The sequence below is a fragment of the Geotrypetes seraphini genome, chromosome 7 (genome assembly GCF_902459505.1).
Source record: "Geotrypetes seraphini chromosome 7, aGeoSer1.1, whole genome shotgun sequence".
NCBI lineage: Eukaryota > Metazoa > Chordata > Amphibia > Gymnophiona > Dermophiidae > Geotrypetes > Geotrypetes seraphini.
The window spans coordinates 156,466,666-156,483,091 of record NC_047090.1 but is presented as its reverse complement, the minus strand read 5'-3'; the positions used below and the strand labels follow the sequence as shown (position 1 = coordinate 156,483,091).

Genomic DNA, 16,426 nt, shown 5'->3' with positions numbered 1-16,426 from the left:
GGATTCGGCCTTGAGTCTGTCACCTGTAATGCATTTCTTCTTTTGAAGCATTTTATTATTTTATGATTGCCTAGTTCTCAGGATTATCTTTTCACATTCAAATCAGTCCTTAGCAGAAAAGTGTGTTATACTTTCATAAGAAGGCTGTTGTTTGTAACTAACATGTCCAAGAAATGCATCAAGAACCCCCCTCAACCTTGGATAATGGTATATGCAGATAATGAGTTGAGTTGTAACCTTGAAACCCTGTTAATTTCCTTGATTTTTTTTTATTCAGGGACAGAAGATGGGTCTACCTAGTGGAGTTTTGTAGGCAAGCCAGCTTTCCCACAATCAGCAGCAATTTTCCATGGAGACACTAATTCCTAGTTTTTTTAGCAGCATATACAGTAAAACCTTGGATTGCAAGTAACTTGGTTTGCAAGTGTTTTGCAAGACAAGCAAAACATTTGATTACATTTTAATTTGATATACAAGCAATGTCTTGCAATACAAGTACATACAGTATACACAAATCACAGCTGAGCCAATGGTTCTTCTCTCTCTGACACTGCATGAGTATAGTGACTGTTCTAAACAAGCAAAGTCTTGCAATACGAGTACATACAGTATACACGCGTCACATCATCACAACTGAGCTGATGGTTCTTCTCTCTCCGACGCTGCAGGAGTATAGTGACTGTTCTAAATAAAAAAGGTCTTGCAATACAAGTACGTATAGTATTTTGTATTAAGGTTTTTGGATTGTGGAACGAATCGTCCGAGTTTCCATTATTTCCTATGGGGAAATCCACTTTGATATACAAGTGTTTTTGAATTACAAACATGTTTTCAGTATATTTTGCATTAAACTTTTTTGGGTTGTGGAACGAATCATCTGAGTTTCCATTATTTCCTGTGGGGAAATCCGCTTTGATATACGAGTGCTTTGGATTACAAGTATGCTTCTGGAACGAATTATGCTTGCAAACCAAGAAGTTACTGTACTATAGTCTTCTTGGGGTTATATGAAGTGGAAGGGTTCCCAGCTTGTGGTACCATTGCCTAATTTATTGCTGGGATTTCAACAGTAGTTTTAAGGGTTTGCAAAGAGAGGGTGAGAGTGGGAGGCAAATGGTCTCATTCCCCTTGCTGGTGCTGGAGAAACGGCAGCAGTGTTATACCAACTGGGTGTTCTCAAATAGTCTTGAATTTTTCTTTTATCAGTAAACTCTTAGAGTGCCATTGAAATCAGTGTGCTCACTCTTTAAAGAGCTTGGCGCTAAGCCCTTACACTAGGACTTGTAGTCAATTCACATTGTCAGTTCAAATAATTTCTTATTTATCGCCTTTGACTTTCTCGCTCCCTTGTCTCGTTTGTTGCCCGAAGAGAGCCTCGGGCACTGCTAGTCATGGCTGTACTGCACTAGTCATCGCATAACCGGCCAATGAAAAGCTCCCAGTGTGCACCAGAGCTGTGAAAGTGCTTGCACAGTTGACCTCCTAGAGGGCAAAACTTTCTCTTTCTATGGAAATTAGGCCTGTGATGTCTCCCTGTGTTGTAGCAGAATAGAGCTCTGTCAGTTTCTCTGACATATGAAAGAAGTGTTTCTACCGTTAACTTGTCAAGTTCCCCTTTATTTCGAGATAAATGCCTGCCAAACGGCTAAGAAAGTGGCATGTTTGTGTTTTTGGGGTATCGGTTCACTGTCATACCTCATTCATAGAAACGGGATGCTTTTTTGCTGTCACTGGCTAGTGTGGATCATGACAAGACTGCTCTTAAAACTTTTTTTTATTCCGAGACGCGTATTCCTAAATCCTAGTTTCTTTCCTTTTTCTGGTAACTGAGCAGGAACAGCCATAGAGCTATGAGATATTTGAATATTAACCTTATGTATTCCCCCCACTACTGTCTTACCAATATCTGTAGTTACTCCTTTCCCCCCCCCCCTTTTCCTATTGGATACTGTCTACTGTTACAAATTACGTCTTTCTGTCTTTTAGACTGAAATGGTGTGGTGGCTGTGTTAGTCCACTTTCCAAGTAGTATAAAGAAATAAAACAAACAAAAAAAAACCCAACCAAAAGAAATAAGGTGACACCTTTTTTTATTGGACTAATGCATTTTATGGACTACACTACTCCCTCCGGATTCACGGGGGATAGGGGCAGAGCCAGACCGCGAATGGCGAAAAACCGCGAATTATCCGGCTCTGACCCACCCCTACCTCCCTCCCGCCTTCCCGGCCTTACCTGGTGGTCTAGCGGGCTTTCGAGGCAGGAGCAATCTTCCTACGCTCCTGCCCCGTGCAGATCGCCATTAGGAAATGGCTGCTGTGAGTTCCCGTAGTCTCTCGAGACTACGACGGGAACTCCCTACAGCTATTTCCTAATGGAGATCTGCACGGGGCAGGAGCGTAGGAAGATCGATCCTGCCCCAAAAGCCCGCTAGACTACCAGGTAAGGCCAGGATACCGGGGGGAAGACTTAACGATGGGGTTTTTTTTTCTTTTTTCCCCCTCCCCCAAAAATCGTGAATATGTGAAATCGCAATTACCGAAACCGCGAATGGGGAGGGGGAAGTGTAATGCATTTTATGATGGGCTTTTGAAGGTAACCCCCTTCTTCAGATCAGAAAAAAGCATGAAAGCATTTCGGGGATAGGAAGAAGGAGGGGTGGATGGGTGGGCAGGAGACAAAAAGGTGGCAGAGCAGTTTTAAAAGTCTTTTTAGTGAGAAAAAAAAGCCCAGATCTCTGTTAAGACCTGTCTGTTAGGTGTCCAGAATACCTTATCATTTTTGATTTCAAAGGTTTTACGTTCTTGGATTGCCTTAAAGTTCCCTTTTAGTATTCTCACCGTAAAATCATTGGTGCAGTGGTCAGTTTTTCCAAAGTGTTGTCCGACAGAGGTGACATTCTGGTTGGTTTAGCGATTCTTAATACGATATCTAAGTAGGTTGATTCTGGTCTTTAGCATTTGGCTTGCTTCTCCGATGTAACATGCCTCTTTGCACTTTGTGCACTGAATGATGTATAGAAGATGAACATGTGAAGGATCCCCTGTTGAATGTTTTTCTCATATGTGTGACCGTGGGATCCTTTGAGATATGCTTGCACAATTTGTAGTTTGTCACACCACAAGGATGTGCACCATTCTCTTCTTCATGGGCTTGTGTGCGGAGCTTGCTTTTTTTTTTTACTAATTTTTTGTTTCAAATTAGGTGACTGGCGGAAGTCCAACACAGGTGGAGCTGGGAATATTTCTTTTAGTAATTCATCTTCCTGGAGTAGTGGTTGTAGATCTGTTATAATTGTTTTTAGTTTTTCCAGCTCTGGATTGTATGTAATGTAGCAAGTTATCTCTGGGTGTTTTCTCTGGGTATTTTAAGGGATGAGGCAGTATTCTTGGAGACTATTTTAAGATTGTATCCTTTTGGTTTTCCTTATATATAATGATATCTGTCAACATATGCTTTTTTCTGATCTGAAGAAGGGTTACCTTCAAAAGCCCATCATAAAATGCATTGAGTTAATCCAATAAAAAAGGTATCACCTTATTTCCTTTGTTTTTTTGTTTTGTTTCTTTATACCACCCTGTCTTTTAGACTGTTAGCCGCCCAGATGATATGTTCTTTTGGGTGTTTCCATTCCCTTATTACCCTTTGACTACATGAATTAGCATGCGGTGACTATTAGCGCATGGCTGTGATAACCATTAACCTACTGGTCTTCATGGGGTTCAGGGGTGAGAAATGGGTGTTGGAAGTAGAAAGTTCATCTGTGCTGTGGGCATCAGTATTTATCTTGCTTATGTTCTTATGAGAGGGCATTCGGAAGAATTAGGAGGGGACAGATTCAGAACCAATGCTAGGAAGTTCTTCACCCAAAGGGTAGTGGACACCTAGAATGCGCTTCCAGAAGGTGTGATAGGACAGAGTACGGTATTGGAGTTCAAGAAGGGATTGGATGATTTCCTGAAGGAAAAGGAGATAGAAGGGTATAGATAGAGGATTACTATACAGGTCCTGGACTTGATGGGCCACCGCGTGAGCGGACTGCTGGGCGTGATGGACCTCTGGTCTAACACAGCAGAGACACTGCTTATGTTCTTATAAAGTACTTTTCAGTGCGTTAACTGTATGGAAATTTGCTGGGAATGCCTTCAACATTTAGTGGACAGGCTTTGCACGTTAGTAAAATGCTCTTAAAGAGTTTTATACTTGTCATTTTGAATTAGAAATGGTATGAAACAAAACAACCAAAGGGTAGCGTATTCAGTGGCTTAGTAAGGGTAGGAGGCACCCCGCTCCTTCCGTGCTCCTTCCCACTCCACCCTCACGCTCTCCCTTCTCTTGTGTTTGTTGATTTTTGAAATGTCATCCTTTCTTTTATTGTTGTAAACCGCATTGGCTTAATTTTTTTTTTGTGTTAATAATTGCGGTATATCAAATAAAGTAACTGAAAAGTAACCGACACATGGCTGGCGGCGTTTTTGTAGGCACCGGCTGATCTAGGCGGTTTGCAGAATCCAGGCCTAAGTGACTTTCCCAGGGTCACTGGGAATTGAAGCTATGCTACTTCCCCACCATGCTATTTTAAATGATTGCACACACTTAAATATATATATATAAGCATTCTATGATGCCATCAGGGAAGTGCTCATATGCCTAAGTCCTTTTCCTGTCTTTTGCAGGTGAAGGTGATGGTGCGGATTTGCCCCTCTCAAGGGAGACACAACACCTCCGAATCTATGTCTTTCATGAAGGTAGATACAAGAAAAAAGCAGGTCACTCTGCACGATCCCACCGTCAATGGGCATACAAACTCAGGTCACTGGCGACCTACTGTTGCTCCAAAGATGTTTGCCTTCGATGCAGTTTTCCCTCAGGATGCCTCACAGGTATGGCAGACTGGTAAACTACAAATTGTAAAGGTATTTTTTGTCAAAATATTTTACTTTTTAAGTATACAACTAGTAGACAAAAAAATCACTACCCTGTGAACGGTCACTGCATACAAAAAGTTAAGACACACTGACTGAATATTACAATTTCAAGTCAGTTACTTTTAGCCCCTAAGGCAACATTTCCTTAATCAGGAACCATCCCTGCTGCTATTTTTTTTTCTCCCAGCTAAGTGCTTGGCTTTTTTTGTTTTGTGTGTTATGTGCATTTTTTGTTTAACTTTGTGGCACACAGACAGACCTATAACATATTCCGAAAATCAATTAAAACCGCTTTATTTGACAAATTCCTTGCCTAATCAGATGACCTCTCTCAGATATTCTTTCCCCTTATAACCCCAATGTATTATGTAATATCTTTATCTCATGTATTCCTTCCCTATGCTTCCCTAATTATTATGTAACTTCCTTCTTATTACATTGTGTATTTCGCTGATTGTCCAGCCTTCTTTTTATGTGAACCGCCTAGAAGTCAGTTTGACTATGGCGGTATAGAAAAATAAAGTTATTATTATTATTATTATTATTACACTGTTAATTATATTTATTGCTCTACAGTCGGGTGGGGTTCAGGGTTTTCTCGGACTTTTTCTGAGGTTTTTTTTTTCTAAACTTCCCACCTGACATGTAAGAGGAGCCAATGATTAAGGACATGTTGCCTTATGGGCTAAAAGTAAGTGACTTGAAATTGTAATATTCAGTCAGTGTGTCTGAGGCTCGTTTGATTAACTTTTTGTATGCAGTAACAATTCACAGGGTAGTGATTTTTTTTGTCTACTAGTTGTATACTTAAAAAGACTGGTAAACTATACACATTGTCTCAAATAATACCCTTTGGCTTCAACTACTTTGTGTTTGGATCAGTGACGTAACCAGACTCCCAATTTTGGGTGAACCTGAGCCCAAAGTGGGTGGGTATGAGAATCCCGCCACCTTGGCTGGCATCTCCTCCCCAGCAAAGGGGCGTTCCTTTAAATTACGTGTGTAATTATGGAATTGGGGTTCCATGACTAAATTTAGTCACTGTTCCTTAAATCACGCCTAATTCTTGTGGGAAGTCAGTTTTTTAGGCGCAGTATATAGAATTCAGTCCAATATGACTTACTTTGAATAGTTTCCTGGTTTTGGTATTGTTTAAAGGTGAACAAGTTTGAGGGATTCTAATTTCATGCTCTGTAAGCCAGGGTCCAGCAGTGCAGCTTCTTTCTCCCGTCTTAGCTGACTGGACAGCTGTGGACAAGATTTGTTTCTGATCCTTTTCATTATTGGCGAATCCGTGCAGCAGTTTCCGTTAGTGCAAGTAGGTCCAGGCCCAAGCAATGGTTCCATAGGTTAATTTCTGAGATGTGTATGTGGAAATGTGTAAAGGAATGGCTTTCATGGTAAACTCTTTCCCGTTGTCCTTATTCTTATGCTTCAAGGAAGCTGAATCCAAGACCAAACCCTGGTTCTATGAGCCTGAGGGAGCGCTCTGGGTTCTTCACACTCTGTCTCTCCCTCCCAACCTTCGATACTGCTGGACATTTAAGGGTAATGCTATAAAGTACCCAGAGATCCCCTGGATTCTATAAAATTGTGCACCCAAATTTCTGACCAGCATGAAAATTTGGGTGCCAAGTTGTAAAATGGCACCAGTTGCGTGCCTAACTGGATTGTTAAATTTGGCGCCAATTGGCCTTAAGTACCAGTAATAGCCTGTACGTGGCAGTAATTTGTAGTTATGTGCATAATTTAGGTGCTTTTCTATAAACTTAGGCCAAAATTCTTCAGTATAAATAGCATCTAAAAGCCGCCGAGGAATGCGGCACTTAGGGCTTGTCAATCTTTAGTTAGGCACCATTTTTGCATTTGCATTTCTGGAAGGCCTCTTTAGTCTGTCTCCCTGATTCATCTGTTTTATTTGGCAATCTGTTCCCTAACGGTAGTACTGAGAAACTACTCTTAGGGGTCTTTTGGCACCATTTAGAGATAGGATTGCACCTAGTGGTGTCTAAAATGGACTTAGGGGGCCCCCTATTTACCAGTGTTCCCTCTAAGATACTTTCAACAAAAAGTACTAGTTTGTCATAAAGCTGGAACCCAATCACATGTTCAATAGAGCTCAATATGAACCGTTTAGAAAAAAAATGGCTATATATGCGTAGCTTTTTTTGTATGGACTTTCGGAACGCAACCGGACACAGCATACTTCCGGTTGCTAGCATCTTCGTCGGTCCAAGTTTTATTGAATTTTATTATTTTTATTTATATCTCAATGTTTTGAACTGGGTTTTTTTGGTTTTTTTTTAAAATTTATCTTTGAAACGTATCCATAAAATCGAGTAAACACCGCTTAGCTTTATAGTGGGTTAACAAATGATATTTCAGCGTTTCGGAATTCAGTGCCTGCCTGAAAGACAAGCATTAGTTCACTGCCACAGCAGTAACGGGCTACATTTGGGGCTCCTTTTATCAAGCCGCGCTAGCGGGGTTAGCGCCCGCAACTTTTAATCAGGCGCTAACCCACCGCGCTGGCCAAAAAACTACCGCCTGCTCAAGGCAGGCGTTAGCGGCTAGCGCGGCCGGCGGTTTAACGCGCGATATTACGCGCGTTAAGCCGCTAGCGCGGCTTGATAAAAGGAGCCCTTGGTTACACAGAGGCAGTCTTAGGATCATCCTCATTTCTGTTTCTTTGCAGAATTCCATTAAAAAAACCGAGAATGTTGACTGTGTTTGTTTTGCAAGGTTTCTTGATAAGCCGACAAAATAGGATATTTCCCACCAAAATCCCGTCTTAGCCTATTGATACAGCCAACTACATTTTGTTCAAGGAAGCCTCCAGTCTCTGTACCACTAATCTTGGATTTTCAGGCAATCTTTAATAAATATGCATGATACAGATTTGCATACCTAATATCAATCAGTCAATGTATCTTCTATATCAAAAGAATTCCTCTCTCTATTTTTTGGGGCGTCAGACATGCCAGTTGTTCGCCTCAATTTTTGGCGATACAACAGTTTTAGTGGCTATGGCTGTGGCTTCTTCATTCACCCACTTGCTGAAGATTTTTAACGTTTTTATATTTTTTAAGCTTTTATATATAAAGTGCTTTATGCTTTATGCTTTCATAAATAATTATAATGAAATGACTTATCTTAAAAGCGTTGTTTCGTTGGTAAGATCGGGTCAGGGACCTGTCAAATCGACATGTTTCGCCGTGAGGCTTTTTTCAAGATTAAGTCCCCCTTATTTTTCAATTTTATCTGACCATCCCGATGCTCAAGTTTTTTGATCTAACAAAGACGCCCCAAAAAATAGAGAGAGGAATTCTTTTGATATAGAAGATACATTGACTGATTGATATTAGGTATACTACACAGGTCAATGTAGAGGTTACAGACTGACATATTTACTTATACAGTGATACAGATTTGCATACACTCTGCTTCAACTGTATGTAAATCTGCCTCATGCATATTCACTGGGGATAGCCTGAAACATCATTCGGTTCAGAGTCCACGAGGATTCGAGATTGCCCACTCCTGACTGTTTCAATAATGTGAACGCTTTCTTTATTGATGATGAATGAAATGTTGTGTGGGTAACATGCCCGCTCTGGCTCTTTCTTTCAGGCTGAGGTGTGCGCCGGAACGGTAGCAGAAGTAATCCAGTCTGTTGTGAACGGAGCAGATGGTGGCATATTTTGCTTTGGTCATGTCAAGCTTGGTGAGATCCCAAATTTGTTAGTTAATTACCGTGTCAGCTTCTAGTACCATAAACCTGCAGAATGGGAAGAGATGAGAAATTCTTTCCAATTAGCTATATTAGCCGAACATGATTTAGCTGCACATTGGGGGTAATGTGCAGCTAAATCATGGGCATGTTTTCCCCATGTAAAGCAAGTCTTACACGCAGGAAATGAGTCTTATAGAAGTGCATGGCTGAATATGGGTGTATAATTGCATATGACAACACAATGGCGTGAGGGCATTTCAGGGGAGTATAGTTTGGGCAGAACAGGGAGGATATGTAGATTTGATAAAACATGTGAGTACACACATAAAGGGCAAAATAGGACACACACAAAATAGGACCCTATTTTATAACAGAACCCCTGCCCCCCCACCCCAGAAGATTTATCGGCTCCAAACAATGTTTTTATTAGTGAATTCAAAAACCACCCAACATATTTTGGCGCTGTGGCACCTGCGTCACTATACCTGCTGCTATTTTTTTCTGCTGTGCTGTTTCTGCAGTTGTTTTGGGCTCTTTATTTGTTCTATACCTAGGAGCCTATTCTGAAAAAAGAATATACAGTAGGTGCCTATTTTCCATTATAGAATATTAGCCTAATCTAGTATATAAATGAGGCAGTGGCTGTAGCGAGGATGCTAGGCTGTATAGAAAGAGGAATAACTAGCAAAAGAAGGGAGGTGTTGATGCCCCTGTATAGGTCGTTGGTGAGGCCACACTTGGAGTATTGCGTTCAGTTTTGGAGGCCATATCTGGTGAAGGATATAAAAAGACTTGAATCGGTCCAGAGGAAGGCGACAAAAATGGTAAGGGGTTTGAGCCAAAAGAAGTACGAGAAGAGACTGGAAGACCTAAATATGTAAACTCTGGAGGAGAGGAGGGACAGGGGAGATATGATACAGACATTTAAATACTTGAAAGGTATTATTTATAGAACCAAATCTTTTCCAGAGAAAAGAAAATGGTAAAACTAGAAGGCATAGTTAGAGGTTGTGGGGAGGAAGACTCGTGATCAATGTTAGGAAATTCCTTTTCACGGAGAGGGTGGTAGAAGCCTGGAATTCTGTCCCGAGGGAAGTGGTGGAGAGGAAAATGATGATGGAATTCAAAAAAGCATGGCATAAACATAGAGGATCTCTAATTAGAAAACAAAGAATGGGCTGGATTCACTAACCTACCCGATTGGGCCCGATCGGGCCCTGATCCCGGCAGGTCTGACTGATTCATTAAACTTAAACATGCAGATGAGGGCGATCGGAGGAACGCCCCCATCTGCCTGCATGGCTCGCGCATGCGCAGACCCATAGGAGCAACTATCTTTTTTTTTTTTTTTAACTTTTGACTTTGGGGAAACGCCACCACCTCAACTAACCCCAACCCGCGTGGCTCCTAAAAACTGGTCCCGCTTTTGCCAGCTGCCGCCCTCACAAAAAGATAAATGGAGCCCGTGGTTTTAATCTGCTTTAAACCCGCGGGTTAAAACCACGGGCTCGCTGGGCAGGGAAGGGCAGGAGAGCTTCGGGGAAGGGCAGGGGAAGATCAAGGCAGAGCAGGGCGGTATGAGGGCAGAGCAGGGCAGCATTCGGGGCGAGCAGGCAGGAGAGATTGCAGGGCAGAGAGCAGGGCTTCCAGTCGGAAAGACGTTTTCAACTGGTCCCCAGGAGTCGCTTTTTCAAGTGATCGGTCAGCCCAGTCGAATCGGAAGTTTGGTGTAGTGAATCGGGTCGCTGTCCAATTTACATGCGTTTCACCTCATTTGCATGCAAGAATTCCAAGCGGATCGCAGGAGAGGTAAGTGAATCAGGCCAGAGGGAAATTTGATAGTTAAGTGGTCGCAAACCGATCGGTACACGATCGGTTTGCTTAGTGAATATAGTCCAATGTAAATTAAAGAGCTAAGGCCGGTACTGGACAAACTTGTACAGTCTGTGTTCCATATGTGATGATTTGATGTAGGATTGTGCTGGGGAGGGCATCAATGGGAACTGCACTAACTTGGAACATGGCCAGACTTTATAGTAGATATCCTGCAAACAGGATGGTTGGATAGGCTGGAGTGAGCTTGGACGGCAACTTCAGCATTTGGAACCTAGGACAATACCAGGTGGACTTTGCAGTCTATGACCCAGAAATATCAAAGAAGAAACAAGTTCATTTAATCATGTATTTGTAATGGGTATAGCTAATGGGCAGACTGGATGGACCGTTCAGGTCTTTATCTGCTATCATTTACTATGTTACCTGGCAGAAACCCAAAGAGTAGCAACATTCCAGAGCTTAGATTGTGATGTCATAATGCCTCATTCCACCAATGCCCAAGAGCCAGCCTCAGCAGTGATGTCACAATGGCTTGACTAGCTGGCAACTTCAGCAGTTGGAACCTAGGACAATGCCAGGTGGACTTTACAATCTATGACCCAGAAATATCAAAGAAGAGACAAGTTAATTTAATCATGTATTTTTAATGGGTATAGTTAATGGGCAGACTGGATGGACCGTTCAGGTCTTTGTCTGCCGTCATTTACTATGTTACTATGCAACATTTAGGAGTGAGCATGTATACCAGCCTTAGAGCCGGTGTGTTAGTGCTACAGATGCTCACCTGACTTAAAATATCCTCTAAGTTACACACATAGGTTTGAGTTTGCGCAAGTTTTGCCCACATGCATATCTGCTTGATATTATAACTAGTCTGGTAAGTTACAGAGGTAGGTACAGACCAGAACAGTGGTCTCCAACTCAAACCCTTTGCAGGGCCACATTTTGGATTTGTAGGTACTTGAGGGCCTCAGAAAAAAAATAGTTAATGTCTTATTAAAGAAACGACAATTTTGCATGAGGTAAAACTCTTTATAGTTTATAAATCTTTCCTTTTGGCTGAGTCTTAATAATAATATTGTAATTTATAGCTAAAGAGTCATATGATCAAGAAACTGTTTTATTTTACTTTTGTGATTATGATAAACATACCGAGGGCCTCAAAAGAGTATCTGGCGGGCCACGAGTTTGAGACTACTGAGTTAAGGGGAACAGTTAATCTGCTGGCTGTGTTGGAGGGCAGAGGGGAGAACAGGACAATCAAGCCATTATGACATCACTGATGAGGCTGGCTCTTATTGGTGGAATGAGGCATTATGACATCACAATCTCATCTCTGCTTCCCAAAGACAGACGGGATGTCATGGTTACTGTTAAGCCACTGGTCTCAAACTCAAACCCTTTGTAGGGCCACATTTTGGATTTGTAGGTACTTGAGGGCCTCAGAAAAAAAATAGTTAATGTCTTATTAAAGAAACGACAATTTTGCATGAGATAAAATCTTTCCTTTTGGCTAAGTCTTAATAATAATATTGTCATTCATAGCTAAAGAAACAGATGATCAAGAAACTGTTTTATTTTACTTTTGTGATTAGGATAAACATACCGAGGGCCTCAAAATAGTACCTGGGGGGCCGCATGTGGTCCCCGGGCCACGTGTTTGAGACCACTGGACTAGAAGGACTTTTAGTATGAGCTAAATATGGGTGGGCAGAAAATTTTGTGTCATTTCCTGTGTTGTTTCTAGGAATGTTTGAGGTAGTCATCTTCATTCAGTTAATGTTGGTGTCGTGGGCACAAAGTTGTTGAATGCACACACTGTTGAAAGAGGGCACACTATGTGCCAAGAAGGTACGCGCTTTCTGACAGAGTGCACGGTATGTGTGCACGTTCTGTGGTTTGTATATGTGCGATAATCTGCGCGCGCTCAACAGGCGCCTTCTGGAAAACTGCGCACTCTCTCTAAAGTGCGCAGTATTATCGACAAAAAATAAAACACAAATTTTCATGTTGCTTTTCTGCGCATTTTTTTGTTTGATAATGACATGGGATGAGTTGTAGAATTTTCTCATATTGTTTCAATGTTTACACACAAGTGTGTCATTCAGCAAAGAAAGGGACAACACTTAGGCACAAATAAATGACCCAAATGCCAGCGACGAAAATGATAGGAGGCTTGCGCCAGAAGACGTATGAGGAGAGACTGGAAGCCCTGAATATGTCTACCCTAGAGGAAAGGAGAGGCAGGGGAGATATGATTCAGACGTTCAAATACTTGAAGGGTATTAACGTAGAACAAAATCTTTTTCAGAGAAAGGAAAATGGTAAAACCAGAGGATATAATTTGAGGTTGAGGGGTGGTAGATTCAAGAGCAATGTTAGGAAATTCTACTTTATGGAGAGGGTAGTGGATGCTTGGAATGCGCTCCGGAGAGAGGTGGTGGAGAGTAAAACTGTGACTGAGTTCAAAAAAGCGTGGGATGAATACAGAGGATTTAGAATTGGAAAATAATATTAAATATTGAACTAAGACCAGTACTGGGCAGACTTGCACGGTCTGTGTCTGTATATGGCCGTTTGGTGGAGGATGGGCTGGGGAGGGCTTCAATAGCTGGGAGGGTGTATTTGGGCTGGAGTAAGTCTTAACAGAGATTTTGGAAATTGGAACCCAAGCACAGTACTTGCGCTGGTGAAGATTTACGGAGGTATGTGGGGGCAAAGGAGAGCGCAAATGTGGAGTGGGGGGCAGGACGGAGCAGTGGGGGGGGAGGGGGAGAGGAGGGTGCGGGGGACACCACCGTCCCTCGCTACGCCACTGGTTGCGCCTACAATATAGATGTATAATTTACCTGCTACACTAGTATTTTATAAAGGAAAATGGGTATCTACTTTTCTTTATAGAAATAGGTTACAAGTAGATACCTCCTTGACGCTTAAAAATAGGCACCACTTTATAGATTTGCCTTTATATAGTACACATATATAATTACATCTTTGTATTAGGTGTTAACTATTGGGACTGGAATTTAGAGAATGACACAGGGACAAATTTGTCCTTGTCCCTAGGGATCTCTATCCCCTTCCTGTCCCCGCATGTTCTGTCCCTGCACCTGCCCCATCCATACAAACTTTGTCCTCGTCTGCACAAGCTTCAAGCACTTTAAAATCATAAGTGCTCGAGGTTTGTGCGATTAAGGCAGAGCTTGCAGGAATGGGATAAGAACAGAGACACAACTCACAGGGACGGGGTGGGGATATTGAGATCCCGCGGGCACAGGGACAAAATTGTCCCCGTGTCATTTGCTATTCTGGATCCTGTTTTAGACAGATACTTAGGAGCTCATGTTACTCTCCGAAAATAGGTGCCTTTATAGACTTTTCACAAGATACCATGTTGTTGGATTACTGACGTAAAGGTGTGATAAGGTAGGACTATAAAAATATTCCTCCCAATATTCAGCTGACAGCAGTCAGCATCTTTTAAAATGCTGATTGTCGCCAGCTCTGTTATTTCCTGCTTTCAGTGTTGGGCCATGTTCATTTTTGAGCTGTCCCAAATTAGGCTGCTTAACCATGTGTTTGCTGGCACTGAATAACCTGGGTCTTCTCCTCAGTACCGCCTCCAGTGCTACCCCTGACCTGCACACTTTTTAGTTGGGCGGACTGAGGAGATATTCAGCGGCACTCTCTGGTTAAAGTGTCACTGAATATCCCCACGTAGGCGACAAAAAGTCCTGCCCGCTTGAATTGCTTTAAATATTGGCCCCATTTTCACAGATTTAGGAGATGAATTTCTTGAATGGGAAACAAAAACGTAGTGTACCTGAGTATAACTCACCTTGGGCTACTACTGAAAAACGTGTGAAAAAAAAAAATCCAAGTAAATAATATCTATTTCAGAGATTTGGGGCTTTAAAATTGATATTGGCAAAGAAATAGCTGTAAATGGATACAAAGCAGTATCTCTGTGATAACTCCATATCTTGCGTTATCAGAATGAAAGATCTGTGCTTGCTCTTCGTGTAGGCAAAACATACACCATGATTGGAAAAGATAACTCCTCACAGAACCTCGGCATTGTCCCCTGTGCAATCTCCTGGCTTTTCAAGTTAATCAATGAGCGCAAAGAGAAGACTGGAACTCGCTTCTCAATTAGAGTGTCTGCTGTGGAGATCTGTGGCAAAGATGAAAACCTCAAGGATTTGTTAGCGGACGAAGCCAGCAGCAGCCTCCAGGATGGGCAGTCTCCAGGGGTATATCTGAGAGAAGATCCAATATGTGGAACCCAGGTATAATGAATAAAAGAACGCATGCTTTTAAGGTTGATTGACAATGCATTTTATTTTATTTTCTCTGGCAACACTCATTTCATTTCAGGTGTTAGGCTATTGCAGGGGTAGGGAACTCCAGTCCTCGAGAGCCGTATTCCAGTCGGGTTTTCAGGATTTCCCCAATGAAAGCAGTGCATGCAAATAGATCTCATGCATATTCATTGGGGAAATCCTGAAAACCCGACTGGAATACGGCTCTCGAGGACCGGAGTTCCCTACCCCTGGGCTATTGCTTAGGATTGGTTAAAAATTCTTGACAAAACAGAAGTTGTGCAAATGTATTTCTATTATGTTTTGAAGAAGCATTGACATTTTGTATTTTGTCATGTCTTCTTGTTTTTTTTTTGTATGCTTTTCAAACAATTCAATGAAGACTTCCTGTTAAATAATAATAAAAAAAAAAAGCTAAGCTATTTTTTTGGCTTCTAAATCAGTGATTCCCAACCCTGTCCTGGAGGAACACCAGGCCAATCGGGTTTTCAGGCTAGCCCTAATGAATATGCATGAGAGAGATTTGCATATGATGGAAGTGATAGGCATGCAAATTTGCTTCATGCATATTCATTAGGGCTAGCCTGAAAACCCAATTGGCCTGGTGTTCCTCCAGGACAGGGTTGGGAACCACTGTTCTAAATCATAATCCCACATTCATTCATCCATTCAAGGGTCCTTTTACTAAGGCGCGCTAACTGATTTAGCGCACGATAGAGATTAGCGCGCGCTAAATGCTAACGCATCCATAGAATATAATGGTCGCGCTAGCATTTAGCGTGCACTAATCATTGGCGTGCCTTAGTAAAAGATGGGGGTGTCAATTTTTTAGCCTGTCCTCCCAAAGGACGGGTTAAAAATCAGGTACTCAAGCATTTTCCCTATCTGCCCTGACGGGCTCAAAGTCTGTCTAATGTATCTGGGGCAGTGGAGGATTAAGTGACTTGCCCAGGGTCACAGGAAGCAATGCAGGCTTTGAACTCACAACCTTAGGGTGCTAAAGCTGTAGCTCTAACCACTGCGCCACACATACGTGGCCCGTACATCTTTCGCATCTCCCCTTAGCACTGAACCTCCTCCTCTTAAAGCATTTGCATTGGTCCTAACTGTGGCGACTGCTTTCTGTCTTGATTCGTTCAGCTTCAAAACCAAAGCGAGCTAAGGGCGCCGACGGCGGAGAAGGCGGCCTATTTCCTTGATGCTGCCATTGCAGCCCGGAGCACGAGCAGACCTGAGTGTGATGAAGAGGAAAGACGGAATTCACACATGCTCTTCACGCTTCACATATATCAGTACCGCATGGAGAAGAGTGGGAAAGGAGGAAGTACGTTAATGAACTTCTATTTCACCTTATTCTAGGGTTTCAGAAGATTTTACAGGGACAAGAATATAGTTCAACCAAAATGTTAAAAACCCTGAAGGTATCTGAGAGTTAGTCTTAATTGGGTTGGGCATGTCTTTCCGGATACACATGAGGACCTTGATTTTAGAAGAATCCCCTCATGTAAATACCAACATTTAGGTGTCTAGATTGACATTTTAAATGAGGGCTGTTTTCAGGTGGTGATGCTTACCATGCTTATATTGGTGGAATGTGTAATAGGGAT

General features: G+C 42.1%; 1 protein-coding gene across 5 annotated transcripts in view; it reads left to right on the top strand.

Moving 5' to 3' along the window:
• Positions 1 to 16,426, top strand: part of KIF26A (kinesin family member 26A) — a 265,866-nt gene that overhangs the window by 224,339 nt on the left and 25,101 nt on the right. For 4 of the 5 annotated variants that reach the window (XM_033952049.1, XM_033952047.1, XM_033952046.1 and 1 more), the window contains exons 6-9: positions 4,677 to 4,883; positions 8,559 to 8,652; positions 14,524 to 14,786; positions 15,960 to 16,143. In XM_033952049.1, coding sequence (XP_033807940.1) covers positions 4,677 to 4,883; positions 8,559 to 8,652; positions 14,524 to 14,786; positions 15,960 to 16,143 — 748 coding nt within the window. The remainder of the gene's footprint in view (positions 1 to 4,676; positions 4,884 to 8,558; positions 8,653 to 14,523; positions 14,787 to 15,959; positions 16,144 to 16,426) is intronic. The other variant, XM_033952050.1, reaches the window with a different exon arrangement.